Consider the following 21,010-nt stretch of genomic DNA (forward strand, 5'->3'; position numbering starts at 1 on the left):
TTTATACCCCGGCCATCTGGCTGGGTTTCCTCAGCCACTCTGGGCGGCTTCCAACCGAATATTAAAAACAAATCAGCATCAAACATTAAAAACTTCCCTAAACAGGGCCGCCTTCAGTTGTCTTTTAAAAGTAAAATAGTTGCTTATTGTCTTGATTTCTGCTGGGAGGACGTTCCACAGGGCAGGCGCCACTACTGAGAAGGCCCTCTGCCTGGTTTGCTGTAACCTCACTTCTCACAGCGAGGGAACCGCCAGAAGGCCCTCAGCATTGTACCTCAGGGTCCAGGCAGAATGATGGAGGTGGAGACGCTCCTTCAGGTATACAAGACTGAGGCCGTTAGGGCCTTAAAGGTCAGCACCAACACTTTGAATTGTGCTCAGAAATGTACTGGGAGCCAATGAAGATCTTTCAGGACCAGTGTTATGTGGTCTAATGCCGCATTATGGATTAATTGCAGTTTCCGAGTCACCTTCAAAGGTAGCCCCACATAGAGCGCATTGCAGTAGTCCAAGCGGGAGATAACTAGAGCATGCACCACTCTGGCAAGACCTCCCAAGGGAGGCCGTTCCGCTGTCAGAACTGCCAGAAAGTTCTTCCTGATGTTTAATCAGAATCTCCTTTCTTGTACAGTAACTTTAATCTATTGGTTTGAATCCTACCCTGCAGAGCAGGAAATAACAAGCTTGCTCCAACATCCATGTGACAGCCCTTGAGTTATTTGAAGGTGGCTATCGTATCGCTTCTCAGCAATCCTTTGACTGAAAGGGACAGGGGTGTTGTTTAGCCGAGTAGTTTTTTTACCCTGACAGTGTGGAAATCCACCTGCCATCCTGATGGAGGTTGCTGGGAGGGGGGAGGGGTTGCTTTTGTTTTAAAAACATGTTTATCTGGCCAAAGACTGGAGCCCCGGGGGAGGCAGGAGAAGAAAGGTTGTAGAGCAGGTCATTTAAAGCACATTTAAGGTACAATTACCCCCAAATAATTCTGGGAAGTGTAGTTTGCTAAGGGTGCTGGGAATTGTAGCTCTGCGAAGGGGAAACTGGAGCTTGCTTGTGGGGCAGAACGTAAGGTTAAGGCTCATGTCGACATCCAGATTTGTGCATTGTAGGGAGGACTTGTGCATTGTAGGGAGTTACTTGTGTTTGCATTAGCTAGGGACAAAGGGCGCATGGAGCTAAGATTACAAGGCCACATCCTTCCATTGACAGCAGACTTTTGCAAAATCTGCAGAAAGGGTGTTCCTCCACATGACTGTGCTATTGAGGACAGGGGTGACCAAGACTAGATAGAAGCCAGGGCAACAGGAGTTTGAAAAGATACCCGGGCAAAGCAGAGTGTCCAGATGCGACAGGGAACAGTTTTGCAGAAGAGGGAATTTCACCAACGTCTGCTTGTGCGGCTGAAATTCCAACTTCTGCACAGCTATGGGAGGTGCAAAGCCCTTGTCCTCTTTTGCATTTGCCCCCAAAGCCTTAAAATAAAGAATGGAGAATCTTAGTTCGCCTAAAAGCACCCTTAAGCCTCCACCTAGAGCAAAATATACATTCAGAGGCTTAGTTTGGTGAGAATCGAGTATGCACTTCCAAAGTTAACGCTAAATAAATTACTTCTGGTAAGTGAGCCACCATAGCTGATGGAGGGACGTGGAAATTTATGTCCTGGGATTTTTAGACTCATCCACCCATGTGCTATCTGAAAACAAAGGGGTGCATTGGTTGCCAGATGTGAATTTCTTTTCAGCTCTCTCCTACCCCACTAGAAACTACAGGATTGATACAGATTGTGGCTAATGCCGTGTGAACGCGGCTTCAAAAATTAAAAGCGCTGGGTGTGGAGGAAGCAGAAATGGGAGCATGCCCTTTCCTCTTGTACTCTGGAGAGTGCCATGCACAAAAAGACATAAATTCCACTTATAATGCTGTCATTCATGCCCTGGGGAAGCAGGTGGGACTGCCCTAATTTTGGCAGCCATCCGGGTATTTGCCCTGATGGGGAGAATAATATATGCCACACCTCAAAGGAAGACAGGGATGTAAACACAGCAGGGAGAGCCAGCCAGGGGACCTGGGTCACCGTCAGCAACAGCTGGAGGAATGCTGCTAAGGACAAGCAAGATGCTATATGGCTATACGATACTTTGGGAGGTTGGCAGCATGTTTGATCTACAGCAGTGAGGGCCAAACTTGGCCCTCCACCTGTTTCGGGATTACAATTCCCATCATCCCTGACCACTAGCCCTGTTAGCTAGGGATGATGGGAGTTGTAGTCCCAAAACAGCTGGAGAGCCAAGTTTGGCCACCACTGATCTACGGAGTAGCAAGGCAGGGGAGGTGCTTAATTCTTTCTTTCTCTGCATTGGTCACCTTTTGCTTTTCATGGAATTGTAGCATTGTAGAGTTGGAAGGGACCCCCCAGAGTTGCCTAGTCTAACCCCCTGAAATGCAGGAATCTGTTTCCTCCCCCCCAACGTGGGGTTCGAACCCATGGCCCTGGGATGAAGAGTCTTATGCTCTACCAACTGAGCTAATCGGCAGGCATTTCCACCTGTGCCCGTGGGGTGGGGGAAGACAGGTGCCTATATCATTTCCCCTCCCCACCACGTGAACGGGAAAGCAACCGTGGGGAGGAAGGGGGTTTTGTTTAGTGGGGGAAATGGCTGGAATGCAAAGGGTTAAGCAGTTCCTCCAATCTAATTCAGGCTCCCACAGCTGCTTTTAACTTTAAAAAAGGCTGGGATTAGGGAGCAGTACTGCAGGGTGATTGTGTTTGGTTCCTAGGGTGAGCTCCCCAGCTCCCCACCATCCTGCATTTTATCTCATCATCTTTATGTCTTTTACATTCCCTGTCAAATCAAGGGAGAGCGGACAAGCCTAGTTGTGTGCAAGACTACAGCTCATTACTTCCGCCATGGCCTCAAGATTCCCCACACCCCAGTTCTCCCTGGGAGGGAAGGAGAGATAAGAGCCCCTTTAAAAGCAGCAGCCCGAAACAATGTACTGTAAAAGCTTTAGGTATGTGTGGGAAGGCAATGTGCCAACTCCCCCTCAGAAGATCAAATAGCTTTTTGGGGGGGGGGAGAAGAAGAGAATTAGAGAAAGACAGGTGCGAACAATAGGTGCGGGGGAGTGATGATGAGAGCAAAGGCTGACGGGAAATGGATGAGTGCAGCACTTTGTGGGGGGCGAGCAACTGGCAGTGAGCATTCCCCTGTCGGAGAACAGGAAGGATGTGACACACACACACACACCCCATTCTGGCATGCCCGTTTCTCACATTCTTCTGACAGGCAGCGCATTTCCAGTACCAGGAGCATGTGCACTCCAAAGACTGCTCATCTCCAGCCCCCAGCCCCCCAGTTCTGGCTTGATCTATCAGTCCAGTCTGTGACTCCTTCGCCTAACACCAGCCATTGACGGCAGATTGATCCACTGCTTGTTGTGAGATGGGAGTTCGCCTTCGACCCATGACACGACCCAGGCACCTACCTAAAAACTGCACTGGCTCGAAACAAAGTGAGCTTCTCTTCCTGGGGAGATTTCCCAGAGAGGCCCCTCCCAGGGCTGCAGCTCCCTGTACGATGCCTGGCATTCATCCCAACTTGCTTCCACAGAATTTACCATAGAGTTGACCGTGAGGGTTCTCTGGTCCAATCTCCTGCAATGCAGGGATCATTTGCCCAAAATGGGGTTTGAACCCACGACCCTGAGATTACGAGCCTCATGCTCTACCCAACTGAGCTATGTGGGGGTTTGCCGGTCATTATTGAACATTTGATCTAATCTGTTTTCAGGGTGGCTGGATGACAACGAGAATTCATTTGGATTTGCTTGTGGGGTCTTTATAAGTTTTCCTGTTAGTCATTGTTTCAAACCCCACCTTTCAAACCCCACCTTGTCATCCTTCTGCATGGCAAAAAAACAAAACAAAAAACCACCAACCACTTTTTTAAAAAAGTGGATTTGCTTTTGCATATGTACAGTATTTTGCCACAAGTCCTGGATGCAATAATAGTGCATTGGTGGTGGATTTATACTGGACTGCCATACATCATTCAGCTTTTTTAGTTGCTACGCAATGCCACCATGGCATTCCTGCATTATTATGGTCTGGAAGGGCACTCCTGGGCCATAGTGCAATGAAAAGAGGACATTCCCTCTCCTACCCCCACCCCCCACCCCCAGAACATTTAATATTAATATTAATTAAAAAAAAGTTGCAGGATTTCAGCAGAAAGCTACTGGGCTTGTCCCGATTGGAGCAAAAGGCCTATGTTCACCCAAAACATCTGCAGGGACAAACAATACTGAAGGTGAGGTGATGTACAACTGCCCCGATACTATCAAGAGCAGAAATCTCCATGAATGCACAATACAAAGGACGTTTGAAGGGGGTCCAGAGCTCTTTCATCCACTTCAATTGCGCAAACCTAGCATTGTATCACACTCTTGAATCCTGCCTGCAAATTACTGACAGTCCGGTGGCACCCGCAATCATAACCTTAGCTAATAATATAGTAATCATCTTGCATATTTTTAGGGCACTCTCGTGTACTCTGCTCGGCCTAATTTCTATATAGGAAAAACTCTTTTGATTTCCCTGTTCCTATGTTCATTTCAGTTCTTCCTCTTTGCATCATTTCCCACTTTAATCCACCTTTCTCAAACACCCACAGTTGGATAGAGAATTCCTGGCGCAGCCCTCGTTACAAGTTCTTCCTTCCCTGCCCTCCCCATCACCACCCAAAAGTGGCCTTGAGCCTTGGAGAGAGTCGAGAATCCTGCTCCTTTCTCCTGGGATGCCCTCTTCTCCAGGCTGCGTTCTGCAGGAAATGCTGCCGATTATTGGCAGCGCTCATGACACAAACAGCAGATTGTGGGAAGAGGACGCAGCACAAGGGAAGGTCTTTAAATAGGGCTTTGTTGTCAAACACATTGGCCTCCAACTGCCTTGGCGCTTCCAACCTCCGTTTGGGAAGTTAGTGCCACTTGTCACTCAGGGGGTGGGGAAGAGTGGATGTTCCTGCTGCTGAAATTAGTGCTAAAACTGGAAAATGCAAACGACTGGATCGAAAGCTCTGCGTGTGTGCGCACATCCATGCTTCGACCGGCTGCCTTTCATTTCTACCAGGTGATGTGTCAAAGCGAAAAAGAGAGAGCTTGATTTTGTGAAGGGATGAGTAAGGACTGTCTGTTGAAAGTTGACACAATGAGAACTAAAAGTCAGTGGTAAGAAGTCAGTGGTAACCTCCTACTGCATGGATATTAGCAGCATTGGGGAATGCACAGCCAGAAGTACAAGGTGTTAGAGGTACGAGGCTCAGTTTAAGCACAATGTGGGGCATGTTTTAGAAAAACCTTACCTGTATGCTGTTCCATGTGCTCAGAATCACATATGATTCTGGCATTTGTGTACACAATATTAGTATGCCAGGGAGATAAATGGCCCAGGAGACTGTGATGTTAATGTATGCTCAGGGACCAACACTTGGCTTAACTATGACGCCAATAACATGTTTTCCTAACGTGACCGACAGCGAGTTTAAACTTAATTTATAATTGAGTCTGGCTCCCAGAGCTTGGAAGGATCTGCAGTGACAAACTGACACATAATGTGTATGTGTGTGTCTCTCTTTCTCTGTGTAAAGTAGGTAATAAGAAGTGTTTGGAATACCTCCAGAAATTTCAGGTATTGCGCTTTCAAGAAACCAGCATCTGCGATCCTCGCCAGTTGTTTGTGTCAATGTTGTATTTTGGAAGGCAGCAGCAAAGAGACCTTGATGTTAGTTTCAACAGACTCTGATTTCATTGCATGGCTGTTAAATGCAGCTGCAAACCAGAGTTCTTTGGTTCTCCCATTCAAAGGGGAAGGCCTGTGTTTGTTTCCTTCCCAAGGGAGCCAAGGATTACTCAAGTCAAACTCAAGTTTTACCTTCAGCCTTCAGATCTCTACTTGGGTGGGAAGTTTTTAAACAATGCCAGAATATGCTCTAGTGAGGGAGACTTTATGCAATGATTTCAATGTGGATATTTCCTTGAGGAAATCACCAAGGGGCTTGGGTGATTAATAGGCCAAGAAAGCTTCTGATTAATTCAGCCTACAGTTGAAAACATATAATGGAAGTATCATTGATGACCAAGAAGGGTCATTTACTTTTGCATCTACTGTGGGAGGGAGTCACATTGATTATAAACTTCTTTCTGGTATGTTTAAATTGCATATCAGCCAACATTTCTATGATGAAAATAGGGACGTCCTAAGGAAAAGTGGGACATTCTAGGACCAAATCAGAAAACAGGGTGGCTTTTAAAAATACGGGACTGTCCCTGGAAAATAGGGACCCTTGGAGAGTAATCTTTTGTGGAGGACAAACCTGATTGTGGTAATTTGCCATTAATTATCCGTGGCCTTTTCTTGATACCAACATCTACCCCAAAGGAGCCTGATAGTGTTTGGGGTATATCTGACTTAAGGCATTTGAAATGAAGCTTAAAGGGATCCAGGCCAGCGTTATGAATTAATCTCAAATTGAGGACTCTCTGGCTCAGATTTCACATGTCGTTAATCGCATACAGTTCCGAGTTCCCAACATTTTCATATCTAGATATTTGTTTGCGGGAAGAAGCTGCTCATGTGTTGCTTAAAAAGTGAGAATGCATCACAGATAAAGAAAGAGGGAGATTTGCATAAAACTGGCACATGTTGATTTATGTGCATAAATGCAAATGAAGAAATGATTACTCTTGTTTATAAAGAAAGAGAAAACATCATGGAATCATAGAGTTGGAAGGGACCCTGAGGATCATCTAGTCCAACCCCCCAGCAATGTAGGAATATGCAGCTATTCCATACGGGGATCGAACCTGCAACCTTGGCGTTGTCAACACCATGCTCTAATCAACTGAGCTATCTCACTAATGGTGAGGAACCTGAGGCCAGGTGATCTGCGTACCTGCTCGGGCTGCTGCTCAAGTGCTAGCTGCTTATGGGCAAATTCAAGACCCCCCCTGCTCACGCTTCTGATAGTTTTTTAAATCTAAAATGGACTTTGAAAGGACAGCCTCTGTGAGTCCTTCAAACAGAGGACTGTCCTCCATACAGCAGGGCACACTGCCACTGAGAGATTGGTAGGGGAGCGGGTCATTTAATCCTCTTCCACTTCCAAGATGAGCCTCAGATGGTCCTTAAATTGTGACCTTTTGGAAAGAAACTGAACTTCTATATGTTTCTGGCTGGAGCATTTAAAAGCTGCATGGCTTAAGGAGGAATGCAGAGAAGCATAGTTCATAACAGGGGGGCGAATTTGAATAAAACATGGGGGGGCAGTAAGCCCCATGCAGCATAACTGATCACAAGATGCAGTGCAGGCACACCATTTAAATAGCAATGCTCATCCACATGGGGGGGACCATGGTGAGGAATCTCCAACCTGGAGGCTAGATTTGTCCTTATACGGGTCCCAGTTTGGTCTGCGAGGCTGTTTTTGGTCTGCCAGGCGTAGGGCAGGCTGTGCAACCAAGCTCCACGTGGGGAACTCGATTGTGCAGCTGATCCCTGCAGAAAGTAGTCCTGGAGTCACCACCCAACAGCTGATGGGTGACTTAAAAGTCTGCTGCATCAGCTCCGGGGCTGAGTTCTCCATGGGGGAACTCAATCCTGCAAAATTCATGCTTGGAGTCATCCCTCTTGCAGCTTCAAGCCTGTTGATAAGCAGCACTTCAAAGCACTGCATAGAGCTTTGATATCGCCTGATGCCATTGTGACATCATCAGGTGACTGACAGGTGGGTGACCCTGCCCACCTGTCAAGGGGTAGGGGAGAATAAGGTTCTGGCTTGCTGTCCAGATCAGATTCCCCCACCCACCCCGTTTTATATACTGTACTCAAATACACACACTGCTATGAGTCACCCCATCTCCCTGGCATCTTGGTTCTGTTCATCCGAAACGAAGAAAGTCGGCGCAAGGTAATGCAAAGTTTGGTTCATGCATAACCCACCCTCCCACCCACCCACTCACCCACACATATTCCTTCCCTCCCCAGCCCTTCTTTCTGTGTGCCCAAGGTCACCTTCGCTGCTGTGGAATGGTTAGCTTTCCGAGCAGATGGAGTTGTCAACTCTTTATGAAAAAATATAAAAATAAAAGGAGAGGGTGGGAAGAGAGGGGGCACCTCACATATCCAAATCAAGTGCGTGCGGAGTCTGTTTCCTTAGAACTGCAAGTTCCCCGGCAGCCTAGGGGACGGGGGGGGGATGACAGAGGGGTAGCAGCAAGGGAGAAGAAGAAGAAGAAGAAGAAGAAGAAGAAGAAGAAGAAGAAGAAGAAGAAGAAGAAGAAGAAGAAGAAGAAGAAGAAGAAGAAGAAGAAGAAGAAGAAGAGATTGCAAAGATGGTGGCATTTGCAGTCAATGTTTTTCTGGGGAATTATGTAAGGACTGAAGTCGCAAGTGGACTCTCTCTCTCTCTCTCACACACACACAGTTAAAAGGTGTTAAAAGTTAAATTCCAGAACTTTGTGTGCATGTGTGCAGATGCCTCCATACCTGAAGGAGCATCTCCACCCCCATCGTTCTGCCCGGACACAGAGATCCAGTGCCGAGGGCCTTCTGGCAGTTCCCTCACTGCAAGAAGCCAAGTTACAAGAAACCAGGCAGAGGGCCTTCTTGGTAGTGGCAACCTGCCCTGTGGATAGCGTTGCCAGACTCAATAGAGGACAGGACTTCTGTGCCTTCAATTGCCCCGTTCTCTTTTGAGTCTGGAAACCTTAAAGAGAAACCAGCAGACCCTTTGTTTAATTTCCAAGCAAAGGGTCTGCTGGTTTCTCTTTAAGGTTTCCAGACTCAAAAGAGAGCAGGGCAATTAAAGGCACAGAAGTCCTGTCCTCTATTGAGTCTGGCAACCCTACCTGTGGAACGCCCTCCCACCAGATGTCAAAGAGAAAAACAACTACCAGACTTTTAAAAGACATCTGAAGGCAGCCCTGTTTAGGGAAGCTTTTAATGTTTAATAGATTATTTTATTTTAACATTCTGTTGGAAGCCGCCCAGAGTGGCTGGGGAAACCCATTTATTATTATTATTATTATTATTATTATTATTATTATTATTATGTCAAATGGTGGGCGATTCAGGACAGACAGAAGGAAGCCCTTTTGCATTAACACTTAAAACTGCAAGTCACAAACAATTCAAAGCTACCTTACCTTTAAGAGAAGGTGGGGTGTAGACACATGGGGCATTCCTTTTGTTTTTAAGGTGGTAGCCTTCACCCAAAGCTCTCTGGGAAAAGAAAACAAGAGTCATCAGGTCAAAGGCACAGCTCTCCAAAGATTTCCCAAAGAATGGGAAATGTGACGATGCACGATATTTTATTTTTTAACTAATCAACATATAAACACTTGTTAAATTAAAACATTGGCTTTGATCCAGGGTTCTGAGTGCTTGGATTGGCATTTCTTATTTTGTTTTCAGCAGCTGCTCCCCAACTCTTTGACATTGGAAAGGGCTTCTGAAACTTGTGGGTTTTAAACACGGCTAGCACAATTAATTAAATTTATATACTTCCTTTCATCAAGAGACCACAAGACAGTTTACGGCAGGCATCCCCAAACTGCGGCCCTCCAGATGTTTTGGCCTACAACTCCCATGGTCCCTAGCTAACAGGACCAGTGGTCGGGGAAGATGGGAATTGTAGTCCAAAACATCTGGAGGGCCGAAGTTTGGGGATGCCTGGTTTACGGCATAAAACACAAGATACATTATATAATAATAGTAAATCACACACACAAATGCCATAAATTGATTAACAGCTGAAGGGCTGGTTGAAGAGAAATGTTTTTGCTGAGCGCCTGAAGATATGCAATGAAGAAGGGAAGGGTGACCCTCCCTGGGGAGAGCATTCAACAAACTGGGAGCCACCACAGGAAAGGCCTGTTCTCGTGTTGCTACACTCCAGACCGCCTGTGGGGGGGGGCACACAAATAAATGCCATTTATAACCCAATTAAAGAAACTGCAGTCAATTAACTGTGATGATGAGTTCATCAGTTAAATCTGCATACAACTGCAGGTAACTGTAATGATAATTCAGATGCAGGGAAAGTGCACCATGTTTTTCGATAATTTAGCAGTCTTAATCTAAGAAGAGTAAGAAGGGAGAAAGGCGCTTCTAAGGGGGTGCCAACTGCTTGCAAGGTTTTTTCTAAATGCTTGTTTTCTAAATATTACAAAAACGGGTCTAGGCTAGGATAGGCAGCATAGTGCCCTCCATATGTTGTTGGACTACAATGCCCACCAGCCTCCAGCCAGCAAGGTTAATGGTCAGGGATGATGGGAGTTGTAGTCGAACAACTTCTGGAGAGCACCACCAGATGTTTTACCCTAGAATGGGAAAAATCGAAGTATTGTTGTTATTATTATTGCAGGGGGAACAGGGGCTGGCATTTTGATGCCAACGACGTTGCGTGGGCTCTGCCAAAAAGTTGCATGCGCGAGGAGCACTTGTCAGCCCACAATGCACACCTGTCTGGAAGGACCCCCTAATTCCTATAATTTAATATCCATGATGCACTTAACGTTTAACGTTCTATGTTGCTATGCGCTGAAAGCTCTGCGTAAGTGTTTACTGCCATGTCACTGGGAGAAATAGGAAACTCGATTCAGTTCGCAGTTAAGGACACGTATATCAAACTGAAACAACACGAGAGCCAAAACTCAGCTATCCTTCAAAACTGGCACTTGTCCGAATTTTGTGGCAACAAAACAAATTGCTCCAGAAACCTGGAGAACTGGGTTTAAGACTGGAAGACGAGAGAACTGAAACTGACCGATCTTTCAGTCCCTAGTTATGGGCTCCTTACAAGCGGTCTCTGTGATCATCTCTTGCCCAACCTCTTGCACTGGGCCACACACCTCCTAGAAAATTCCCCTCCTACACTGGCTATTCTGCTTTCCAGCAAGGACTGAGGCATCCCCTTTCATTCCAAGGAATGGGAATCTCAGCCCCCATTGGCCAATAACATGGCTTCCTGTTTGGAAAAACATAGAGGTGTCTTTTGATCTGACACTGGTGAACTTTCCTTCCCAATGCCAAATATGGTAACTGGTCAGATGAGTGTAAGCAAAACACACCACCAAGACTCCCCAAGAGAATTTTTATAGGGCCAGGAGCATCCTGTCCCCACCTGTAGCTTGTTCAGGGTGTCTCAATAAAACAAAGGGAGAGGGGAGAGTTGCTATTTTTAAGTTTCCTTTGCAGTGTCTGGAATTACATTCGGTTGTCCTTAAATATGTTTTCCCTTTGTTTAGCGATGCTTGTTTTGGCTGTGATGTTGTTCTCGGCAACCTCAAAACCTTGCCTGAAGGACCTTGCCTCTGCGCTGTGCACGAGAGGCAAAATCGCAACTGATTTGGAAAGCGGCGTTGAGCCAAAAGGAGGCAGGCAGTGCTTTTAATACACAAATGCCCCACCTTTTGTGCGGGATAGGGGTGGCGGAGAGAAAAGAGGGCATGCAAAAAGGTTTGTCAGAATGTGTTGGGATCCTTGTTGCCAGGACAACCAGGCCTACACATTGCCTGTGATGGTTTCACTGTAACGCCGCCGTATGTCAAGGAAGAGCATGTTGAACATGATGCCTCGGCAGTGGGGATGGATTTACTTTCCGCTCGTGCCACGAAAGAGGGCAATGCAGCACACAATGGTGCTATGACACCATCACATTCACAACATTATCCCTGATCGGCTGGGATCATGTGGTGACGGAGAAGAAAGCCTTTAAAAACACACTTTGACTTTGTTTTTTCACATCACTTTGAGCTCCTTTGAGCTCATGAACTTTGTGAAAAAACAAAGATTGTGTTTATATGTTATAAAATGGAAACTTAATAAGTATTTTTTTTAAAAAAACACTTTGACAGAGAGCCTTCATAGGAGCCAACTCCTAGGAGCCGAGGTCCCTTCGCACCCTAAATAAAATATTTTAAGGGGCTGGACCCCCCAAAAGTTGATGGGTCTTGCCATTCAAATGATGTGCATTGATTATGTGATCTTGTGATCCATTATGCAGAGCAGGTTATTACCCGGTCTACCCCAATATTTTATTTAAGTCAGCACCCCTGAGAGCCTATGAGGTGTAATGGTTAGCGCGTCAGACTAGAACCTGGGAGATCATTGTTCAAATCCCCACTCAACCCATGAAGCTACCTGGCTGACCTTGGCCCAGTTGCCTAGCCCAGTGTTTCCCAACCTTGTGCCTCCAGTTGTTTTTGGACTACAATTCCCATCATTCCTGACCACTGGTCTTGCTAGCTAGGGATGATGGGAGTTGTAGTCCCAAAACATCTGGAGGCACAAGGTTGGGAAACACTGGCCTAACCTACCTCACAGGGTTGTTTTGACGATAAAATGGGGAAGGAGGAAGAACCATGTGCCACACCAAAGAGCTTCCCTTGAGGGGGAAATGGGATATAAATGTAATGATAAGTAGTGAAATAAACGTTACCAGAAATTAATAAATGCAGCAGCAGATGGAGGGAACAGTGGCTGTGAACAGCAGCAGCAGCAGCAACAACAAAAGTAAAGCTTTTTTTTAAACAGTAAAGAGTTTTATTGGAGGTGGGGGGAATGCCCAAGGAGGAACACTCTATCTAGAAGGGTTAAATTTTGAGTTGGATCGTAATTGTTTTATTTCATCATTATTGCAGTTGTCCTGTATCTTTAAATGTTGTTTGTTTCCATGATTAGAATGAGAGTCACCTGGGTTCAGGATTGGGTTTATTAGACCTTGGGTTTCCTAGTACAGGTAGCAGTGGTTACATAGGCTTATTATGACCACTGCTCCTTAGAAGTCCACTTTGTTCAATGCTGAGGTATGCATTTGTTTAATTTAATGGAATTTATTCAATTTTATCATGTATGTTTTGTAAATGATTTTGGTCATCAGGACTCCTGTTCATGCGGGTTCTCGTCCCTGACATTATTATTTTTTTTTGTAGTCAACGCTGAGGAAGATTAAGTCAAAACAGTGTTATTATCCGGATCACTGTCTACAATCACCTTAGCACCAGTTCACGTGTATCGACAGGCATTGACAGGCATTTCAAAGAGTGTGTTGCCAGATGAACATTATTTCAGTTACTATTAAGAGACTATAGTACTCGCTATAAACAAACCTAGACAGCATCTTAAAAAGCAGAGACATCACCTTGCCGACAAAGGTCCGTATAGTTAAAGCTATGGTTTTCCCAGTAGTGATGTATGGAAGTGAGAGCTGGACCATAAAGAAGGCTGATCGCCAAAGAATCGATGCTTTTGAATTATGGTGCTGGAGGAGACTCTTGAGAGTCCCATGGACTGCAAGAAGATCAAACCTATCCATTCTGAAGGAAATCAGCCCTGAGCACTCACTGGAAGGACAGATCGTGAAGCTGAGGCTCCAATACTTTGGCCACCTCATGAGAAGAGAAGACTCCCTGGAAAAGACCCTGATGTTGGGAAAGATTGAGGGCACTAGGAGAATGGGACAACAGAGGATGAGATGGTTGGACAGTGTTCTCGAAGCTATGAACATGAGTTTGACCAAACTGCGGGAGGCAGTGCAAGACAGGAGTGCCTGGCGTGCTATGGTCCATGGGGTCACAAAGGGTCAGACATGACTAAACGACTAAACAACAACAAAAGTACTCACTTTGTTTGTAGAGATTATGATGTCAGGAACCTTATTCTAAATAATACATTCTGGTTTTGCATCATGCTTTGTTATTATGCTTCATGAATTTATGAATTTATGCCTTTATCATTCATTGGTCTACGTCAGGCATCCCCAAACTGCGGCCCTCCAGATGTTTTGGGCACACAACTCCCACGATCCCTAGCTAACAGGACCAGTGGCCAGGGATGATGGGAATTGTAGTCCAAAACATCTGGAGGGCCAAAGTTTGGGGGTGCCTGGTCTACGTGTTGCCACAGTCGAGGAGGAACATCTGGCACAGGGCAGTTGACCCACATCGGCAATACTTAGAGGATAGTGAGGACACCTGTTTACCTTAGCGAAAAGAAAGGGGTGGTGTGGACAGAGGCATTCTGGGAAAAGCAGGAGCAGGGTTATTGCTGAAACAGTCCCACGAATGATCCTCAGAAGTGGCAGGAAGTGTACAGTACTTCTCTTGAAAAAGAGAACCTGCTTTTGTCCTTCTCACCAGTGCTGGCCCAAGGCATGGTGAGACCCAAAGCAGAGCCCTCGGGAAAGTCTCCTCCCCTGAAACGTCTCCTTGCTGCATCATTTAGACCCCAAATCTTGCCTTCATCTATTTCCCCCGCCCACACTTTTCCCCCTTCCCTGGTGCTGCCTGAAGCAGGTCATTTCACTGGCCCCACTTCCTCCCTGAACTCCAGTTCACAGAGAAGGGAGGGTGTTTATGGCGTTAGACAGGGCTTCTTAAATGGAACTAAAAATAAATAAATAAATAAGATCTGCATTATTAGGTTTGCAGCCTTTACTCAGAAAATTAAGCAACAGAAGTGTTCGTTGTTTAATTGGTGATGGAAATATTTGAAAGGCAGGGCTGAGAATTATGTTCACACTTTGTTGAGGTTATTTTGGTTCTTGTGATGTAACTGTAATACAGAATGGAAGGATTTTTTTTTTCACATGTATAAAAATGATGGCCTTTTTTTGCATTAAACTCTGAGTTCTCACACGTTCTTTCGGTAGCTTAAATATTTCAGTAGCTTTTAAAAAAAGAAATCTGAAAATATATAGATTTTGGAAATAATTTTTACATTTAATTACTGGAACGAGCTAAAAGCCAGATGATTAATCGCAGCAAAGTTTTTTTTCAAAGCAGTTTTTGACTGCTATGTAAGAAAGCCTTTACCTAGCTATCCAGCTCTGGAAACCAGCAAAATCCTCCCCCCCCCCGACGCCGTTCACTGGACAAAAGCTCTGATCCCATTTTGGAAAATGGCCATGTTCCCTGCTCATTTTGGGGTTGGGAAACAGGTGAGAAAGGTACGCATTCTGTCTGACCTCTGCCAAGGGCTTTACCTCCCCCCCCCTCAAAAAAAGCTGCCAAATGGGGAATGGGGTGGCACACTCAGCGATTAAAGGGATAATCTGATAAAACAACAGACAAGTCATGGGGAGAGTTTGAAAAGCAGCCAGTCTTTCTCAAAGGCACTAAGCTTCTGGCTCCTGACTTGCTGTCCCCAGGACCCCATTCCAGAACAGTACTTTGTCGCATATTAAAGAGGAATTTAATGTGATTGAAGATCAAGGGGAAGTCATGGAAAAATGCAAGCAGGAATAAATTTACTCTGCAGGCTTGTGTGTGTTTGTTTGTGTGAGAGAGGGGTGGGATAAGCTCCCGAGCCAGACTTTCCAATGGGGCATTCTTCGTTTGTTTGCGTAAATTCCAAGGTCTTCTAGCGCAGCAGAACTGCAGATTGCAATGCCCAGGCGAAGGGCATTCAGTGAAGAGACCCAGTCTCACAGTTGTTGCAATCCCTTGGCCTTCATGATCTCTTCCACACACACCCTGCGCACGCTTACTATTACTGAAATAATGGCATAACCCTCCAACACTTCTCCGATGAAAATAGGGACGTCCCATTCCATAATGATGATTTTACTATTTATACCCCACACAATTGGTTCCGGAGGTCTGTACTTAACCTGAATCGTACTTAACCTGAAGCGAACTTTCCCATCGAAAGTAATGGAAAGTGGATTAATCCCTTCCAGATGGGTCCACAGAGTACTCAACCTGAAGCGTACTTAACCCGAGGTATGAGTGTAATTGGTTCTGAAAGTCCGTACTTAACCTGAAGCGTACTTAACCTGAAGCAAACTTTCCCATTGAAAGTAATGGAAAGTGGATGAATCCGTTCCAGACGGGTCCGCGGAGTACTTAAACTGAAAGTACTCAAACTGAAGCGAACTTAGACCGAGGTATGACTGTATATAAAAATGAAATAAAACATTAAACTTTGTTGTTGTTTTTTAAATCCCCTATACAGGCAGCTCGGGAGTCGAATAACTCCATACCCTCCAACATTTCTCCAATGAAAATAGGGAAAAGCAGGACATTCCAGGATCAAATCAGAAACTGGGATGGCTTCTCTAAATCAGGGACACCCCTGGAAAATAGGGACACTTGGAGGGTCCGTGATGGGGGAGCGTGAAGAAAGGAAGAGTCTACCTCTGCCTTCCAAAGTCAGCCAGTTCTCTCTCCCTTCCCTCAGCAACAGGATTATTCACACATTCAGTTCAAAGTGTGTCCTGTGCCTCTCTGCCACCTTTTAGAACTCTGGGTATTCTCACGTCTCAGTTCAAAAAACAAAAGAGCAGTTATTCAGGCCACATTGATGGATAGGGTGGCTGCCTCATCTATTTCATCTTTTGCAGCTGGCTTGGCAGACACAGAAATTTAGCAGGCGAAGCTTTTCTGAGTGTGGGAGATAAGTGACAGTGAAAAGCGTCACGTGCTGGATTTAAGTTTCATGCTGCTGTTAAAAGAACAAGGGGGGTCAGCTTTGCCACAGGGGTGCCCTTCCTGTGTGGCAGGAGGGCAGCTGTGCCGCTGTTCTCTTTCCTCTCCATCTTAAAAACGTTTTGGGAAACAGTTGCTTGCAGATGACCTGCTTACTGAGCATCCTTCCCACCCAATTTGTTTGCGCTAAGTATGCAGGGAGGTTAGACTATTTACAGTGGTACCTCGGGTTACAAACACTTCGGGTTACAGACTCCGCTAACCCGGAAGTAGTACCTACCTCGGATTGATAACTTTACCTCAGGATGAGAACAGAAATCGCGTGCCGGCGGCATAGCGCCAGCAGGAGGCCCCATTAGCTAGAGTGGTACCTCAGGTTAAGAACGGTTTCAGGTTAAGAACAGACCTCCAGAACGAATTAAGTTCGTAACCAGCAGTACCATTGTACTGTTGACTGAGCACTCATTCTGATGTCACTTTCAGGGTTTGCACACAATGGAGTTTACTAAAATTCCTTCCAGTAGCACCTTAGAGACCAACTAAGTTTGTCATTGGTATGAGCTATGGTACGAAAGCTCATACTGGTACCAATGACAAACTTAGTTGGTCTCTAAGGTGCTACTGGAAGGAAATTTTTTATTTTGTTTTGACTACGGCAGACCAACACGGCTACCTACCTGTAAATGGAGTTTACTGTGTGTTTGCAAGTGTGTTAGAAGATTTCTCTCTCTCTCTCTCTCTCTCTCTCTCTCTCTCTCTCTCTCTCTCTCTCTCTCTCTCTCTCACACACACACACACACACACACACACACACACACACATTTGATCCCTCAGTCAGAGGTGCCAGCCTGAATAAAAGTGTGTATTGGGGAGGGGACAGGTAAGTTCTGCACCACATAATTGATCACAAACCATGACACACACACACACCCCATTTGAATGGCAATGCCCAATGATTTTGGGGGCCCCCAGCCCCTCAAATATTTTATGGGGTGGGATCCAAAGTGATCTTGGCCCCTAGGAGTTGGCTCCTGTGCCTCAGCTTTGCAGAAAACTGCACAAGCAACTTGCAATAGCCTGAGTGTGGGTTTTTGCAGACTTCTTGGGCGGGGAATTTTCTTTTTTTAAAAAAAAAAACCAAGGTGCCTGCACAGCTATCTATATACACACCCTGTAGGTACTTAGCTGCCACAATAGAATCAGCAAATGTGAAGGCAAGGACAAACACAAAAGGGAATGCCTACTGGTATGAATGGGAAAGACCAAAGTTTTGCTTCCTATACAAATGTAAATGTGTGCAGGGGCGGATTTTGATTAACAGCTAAATAATGCTCAAATGTGGACAAACTTTTACAGTCCATAAGCCTTACTTCTTCCCTCCAAAGGTTTCTACCCTCTCCTGTGTCTGACAGGTTTGTGGGGGCTCTGGGCAACGGGTCCTGGGTGGGCCCCCTCTTCTCTCAGTGTGCCCGATGGACTTTCATAGCTTCCAAGCAGGACTGGGCTGATGGGTCTAACCACACTTAATTTCTCACAGCGATATTAGGATGGGGGCACTGTGGGGGGAAAGGGGGCTGGATCTAGTCACCTGCTGCTTTTCAGAACATCAGGCCAGAAAATAATAATAATAATAATAATAATAATAATAATAATAATAATAATAATAATGGACCTGAAGGTATCAGTGTGTCTGCCAGAGCGCTGGGGCCCTGGCAACTGTCTCAGTGGTTGCCAAGAGTTGATGCCTGCTGAAGTTTCTAAATGAATTGCCGACCTGAGCAGAGATAGCAGTCATGTGCAGCCTGCTTTGAGGGTGGATAATTCTGGTGTGATTCTGTGCCAAGTGTGATTGAACGCTCTTCTGCAGAGATGAGAGGGAGAAACAGCGAGCCAGCGAAGGCTGGTGGAAAGAGGCAACCTCAGAGCAGGGACTCATGCAGGGAGCGGTGGGCGGACTCCATGCGGGCTCCGCCCAGAGAGCCCCACCCCACCTTGCTTACCCCGCCCCCATGGATGGTTTGCCCTGCCCCCGGGCACCTGAGCAACTAGCTACACTGCTGCAGCTGTGTAGTACCTAGGAGCCAACATTTGAGGGGGCCTGCCACCCCCAGGTTGTGTCTTGTGATTATTTTATTTGAGCTGGCACCCCTCATCAAGTATTTTGGGTTCTGTTACGTATTTACTTGACCTCGCCACAATAATTTACTAGCATGCACTGGCACAAAGTTTGAGAATTCCTGGGTTAATTCATTCCAGCTCTCCTGTGAGTTTCCTCTTTGCAAGTAAGGGCTGCTATTCAGCACAGCACGGGAAGCTAAAGGCTCATCCACACTCCTGTCTCCTGTTTGTCCTGGGCCTAGAAAGCATGGGTCCAAGTGTTTTTCTGCTTGTCCCATGCTTTCCAGGCTTTCCCTCACTCTTTAGAGCTAAATCGGAACAAACAGCAGTCTGCAAAGAACCCAATTGCCATTTGTTTGGATTATTGCCAAAGAGTAGGTTTCCCTGGGGGGTGGAGGAGCAGCGGGGCAAGCAGAGGCACGGATAAACCCTGAGTTGCTCACCATTATTATTATTATTATTATTATTATTATTATTACTTATTAGTCGCATGTCACCTGAAAGTCTCAAAGTGATTTACAGCAAAGAAAAATACACAATACTATAGGGGAAAGGGGTGTGTGTGTTATATCATACATTACTTTTTCATATAACATCTGTGGGGGGGGGAACAAGTCACATAAATAGTAGTGAGCAATATTAGCAATACTCAAATGATAAACAAATAAACACACTGATCCACTAATTAGCAAATAAACAAAACCTCAACCTCCCCCTATTTTGAGAATTATTCACCTTGAACCAACAATTCCCACCCCCACCCCCCATTTAAGAAGAAGAAGAAGAAGAGTTTGGTTTTGATATCCCGCTTTATCACTACCCTAAGGAGTCTCAAAGCGGCTAACAATCTCCTTTTCCCTTCCTCCCCCACAACAAACACTCTGTGAGGTGAGTGAGGCTGAGAGACTTCAGAGAAGTGTGACTAGCCCAAGGTCACCCAGCAGCTGCATGTGGAGGAGCGGAGACGGGAACCTGGTTCCCCAGATTACGAGTCAACCGCTCTTAACCACTACACCACACTGGCTCTCATGTGTTGTCTCTGACACTCATGCAAGCAGAACTTGAACGCTGCGAAAATGCAATATTCCTCAAGCAGAACCATTTCCCCACTGATTGCATAAAAGCCGGAGTTTTGATTTCCACGTTAAACAGATCACCTTAAAATGTTCTAAGCCTTTGTTCAGAGAAGCGGTAAGGAAGTCAACCACTCCTCCATATTCAGGAATTCTGCCTCCTCACACCCATAGATACTTGGAGGGGGAGGCTGGCTGTGCTTACTCAACAGCACTGAGGGGTAGTAAGCACCCTGCACTTATTCAGAAGCAGCCTCCTTCCTTGGCAGGCACACACACACAAACACACGTGTGCAGAGTGAAAATGCACACCGTTTTGGGCGGCGTATAACATACCGTACTCCTCCAGAATATAATGCAGCAATCCTTTTCAGAATGTGTTCTGGAGAAAATTGGGGCACCTCAGAATCCTATTGTTATGTAGCCAATGAAATGAATGATGGGTGACAAGCTTCCCTGAAAAAAAGCTGGCATGCCATTACCATACCTGCCAAGTCTCTCGCGAAGAAATCCGGGATCGGCAGCCGCGCGACACCGGACGTTGCGTAGACACAATTCCCGGTGTCGCTTTGTCCATCTATGGGCACCGAAAATGGCCGGCGCTGGCGCTGGAAGTCACCTCTATGCATGTCCGGAAGTGCGTAGACACAACTTCCGGTGTCAGCGCCGGCCATTTTCGGTGCCCATAGATGGGCAAAGCGACACCGGAAGTTGCGTCTACGCACTTCCGGACATGTGTAGACACGACTTCTGGCGCCGGCCATTTTCTGGTGCCCATAGATGGGCAAAGCGGCACCAGAAAAATGGCTGCCGACAGGAACCAAAATAAGGGAGATTAACGGGAGAGGACCTGAAATGGGAGACCTCCGGGAAACGGTAAGGAAAAGCAGGGGTTTCCCGGGAAATACAGGGTACTTGGCAGCTATGGCCATTACTGTGAAATTTACTGTGTATTTTGGAATGCTGTCTGTTCTTTATGCAGTGGACACCTCTTGAGATATCCGAACCAAAGTCTTCATGATGGTTCCTGAGGTCAAGAAGCAGGTTCTTGTCCATGTTTGGATACGATGGGATGCCATTTTAAATTAAGATGGAGGGCTGAAGCTTTTGCACAGCACTGATTTTTGGTTTCTTAGACTTCCCAAGCAATGCTGAGTAAGAGCAGTGCTGGATTTACATACAGTATAAGCTAAACAAGCTATAGCTTAGAGCCCCACTCTCTTGCCCCCCCCCAAAAAATTTTAAAGGGAAAAAACACCTGGATGTATATTTCCAAAATACAAGATAAAAAACAAATAAAATAAAACCTACATACAGCAACAGTGTTTTGTGTT

General features: G+C 45.9%; 1 protein-coding gene and 1 non-coding gene across 2 annotated transcripts in view; both read right to left on the bottom strand.

The window, feature by feature from the left end:
• PPP1R1B (protein phosphatase 1 regulatory inhibitor subunit 1B) overlaps positions 1–21,010 on the bottom strand; it is a 55,285-nt gene that overhangs the window by 20,985 nt on the left and 13,290 nt on the right. Inside the window, exon 4 of the mRNA XM_035135147.2 lies at positions 9,202–9,277. Within this exon, the coding sequence (XP_034991038.2) occupies positions 9,202–9,277 (76 nt within the window). The remainder of the gene's footprint in view (positions 1–9,201; positions 9,278–21,010) is intronic.
• Positions 3,675–3,748, bottom strand: TRNAT-CGU (transfer RNA threonine (anticodon CGU)). The gene has a single exon. It is a non-coding gene; the product is annotated as a tRNA-Thr (tRNA).

Source organism: Zootoca vivipara, chromosome 13 (assembly GCF_963506605.1).
Source record: "Zootoca vivipara chromosome 13, rZooViv1.1, whole genome shotgun sequence".
Classification (NCBI taxonomy): domain Eukaryota; kingdom Metazoa; phylum Chordata; class Lepidosauria; order Squamata; family Lacertidae; genus Zootoca; species Zootoca vivipara.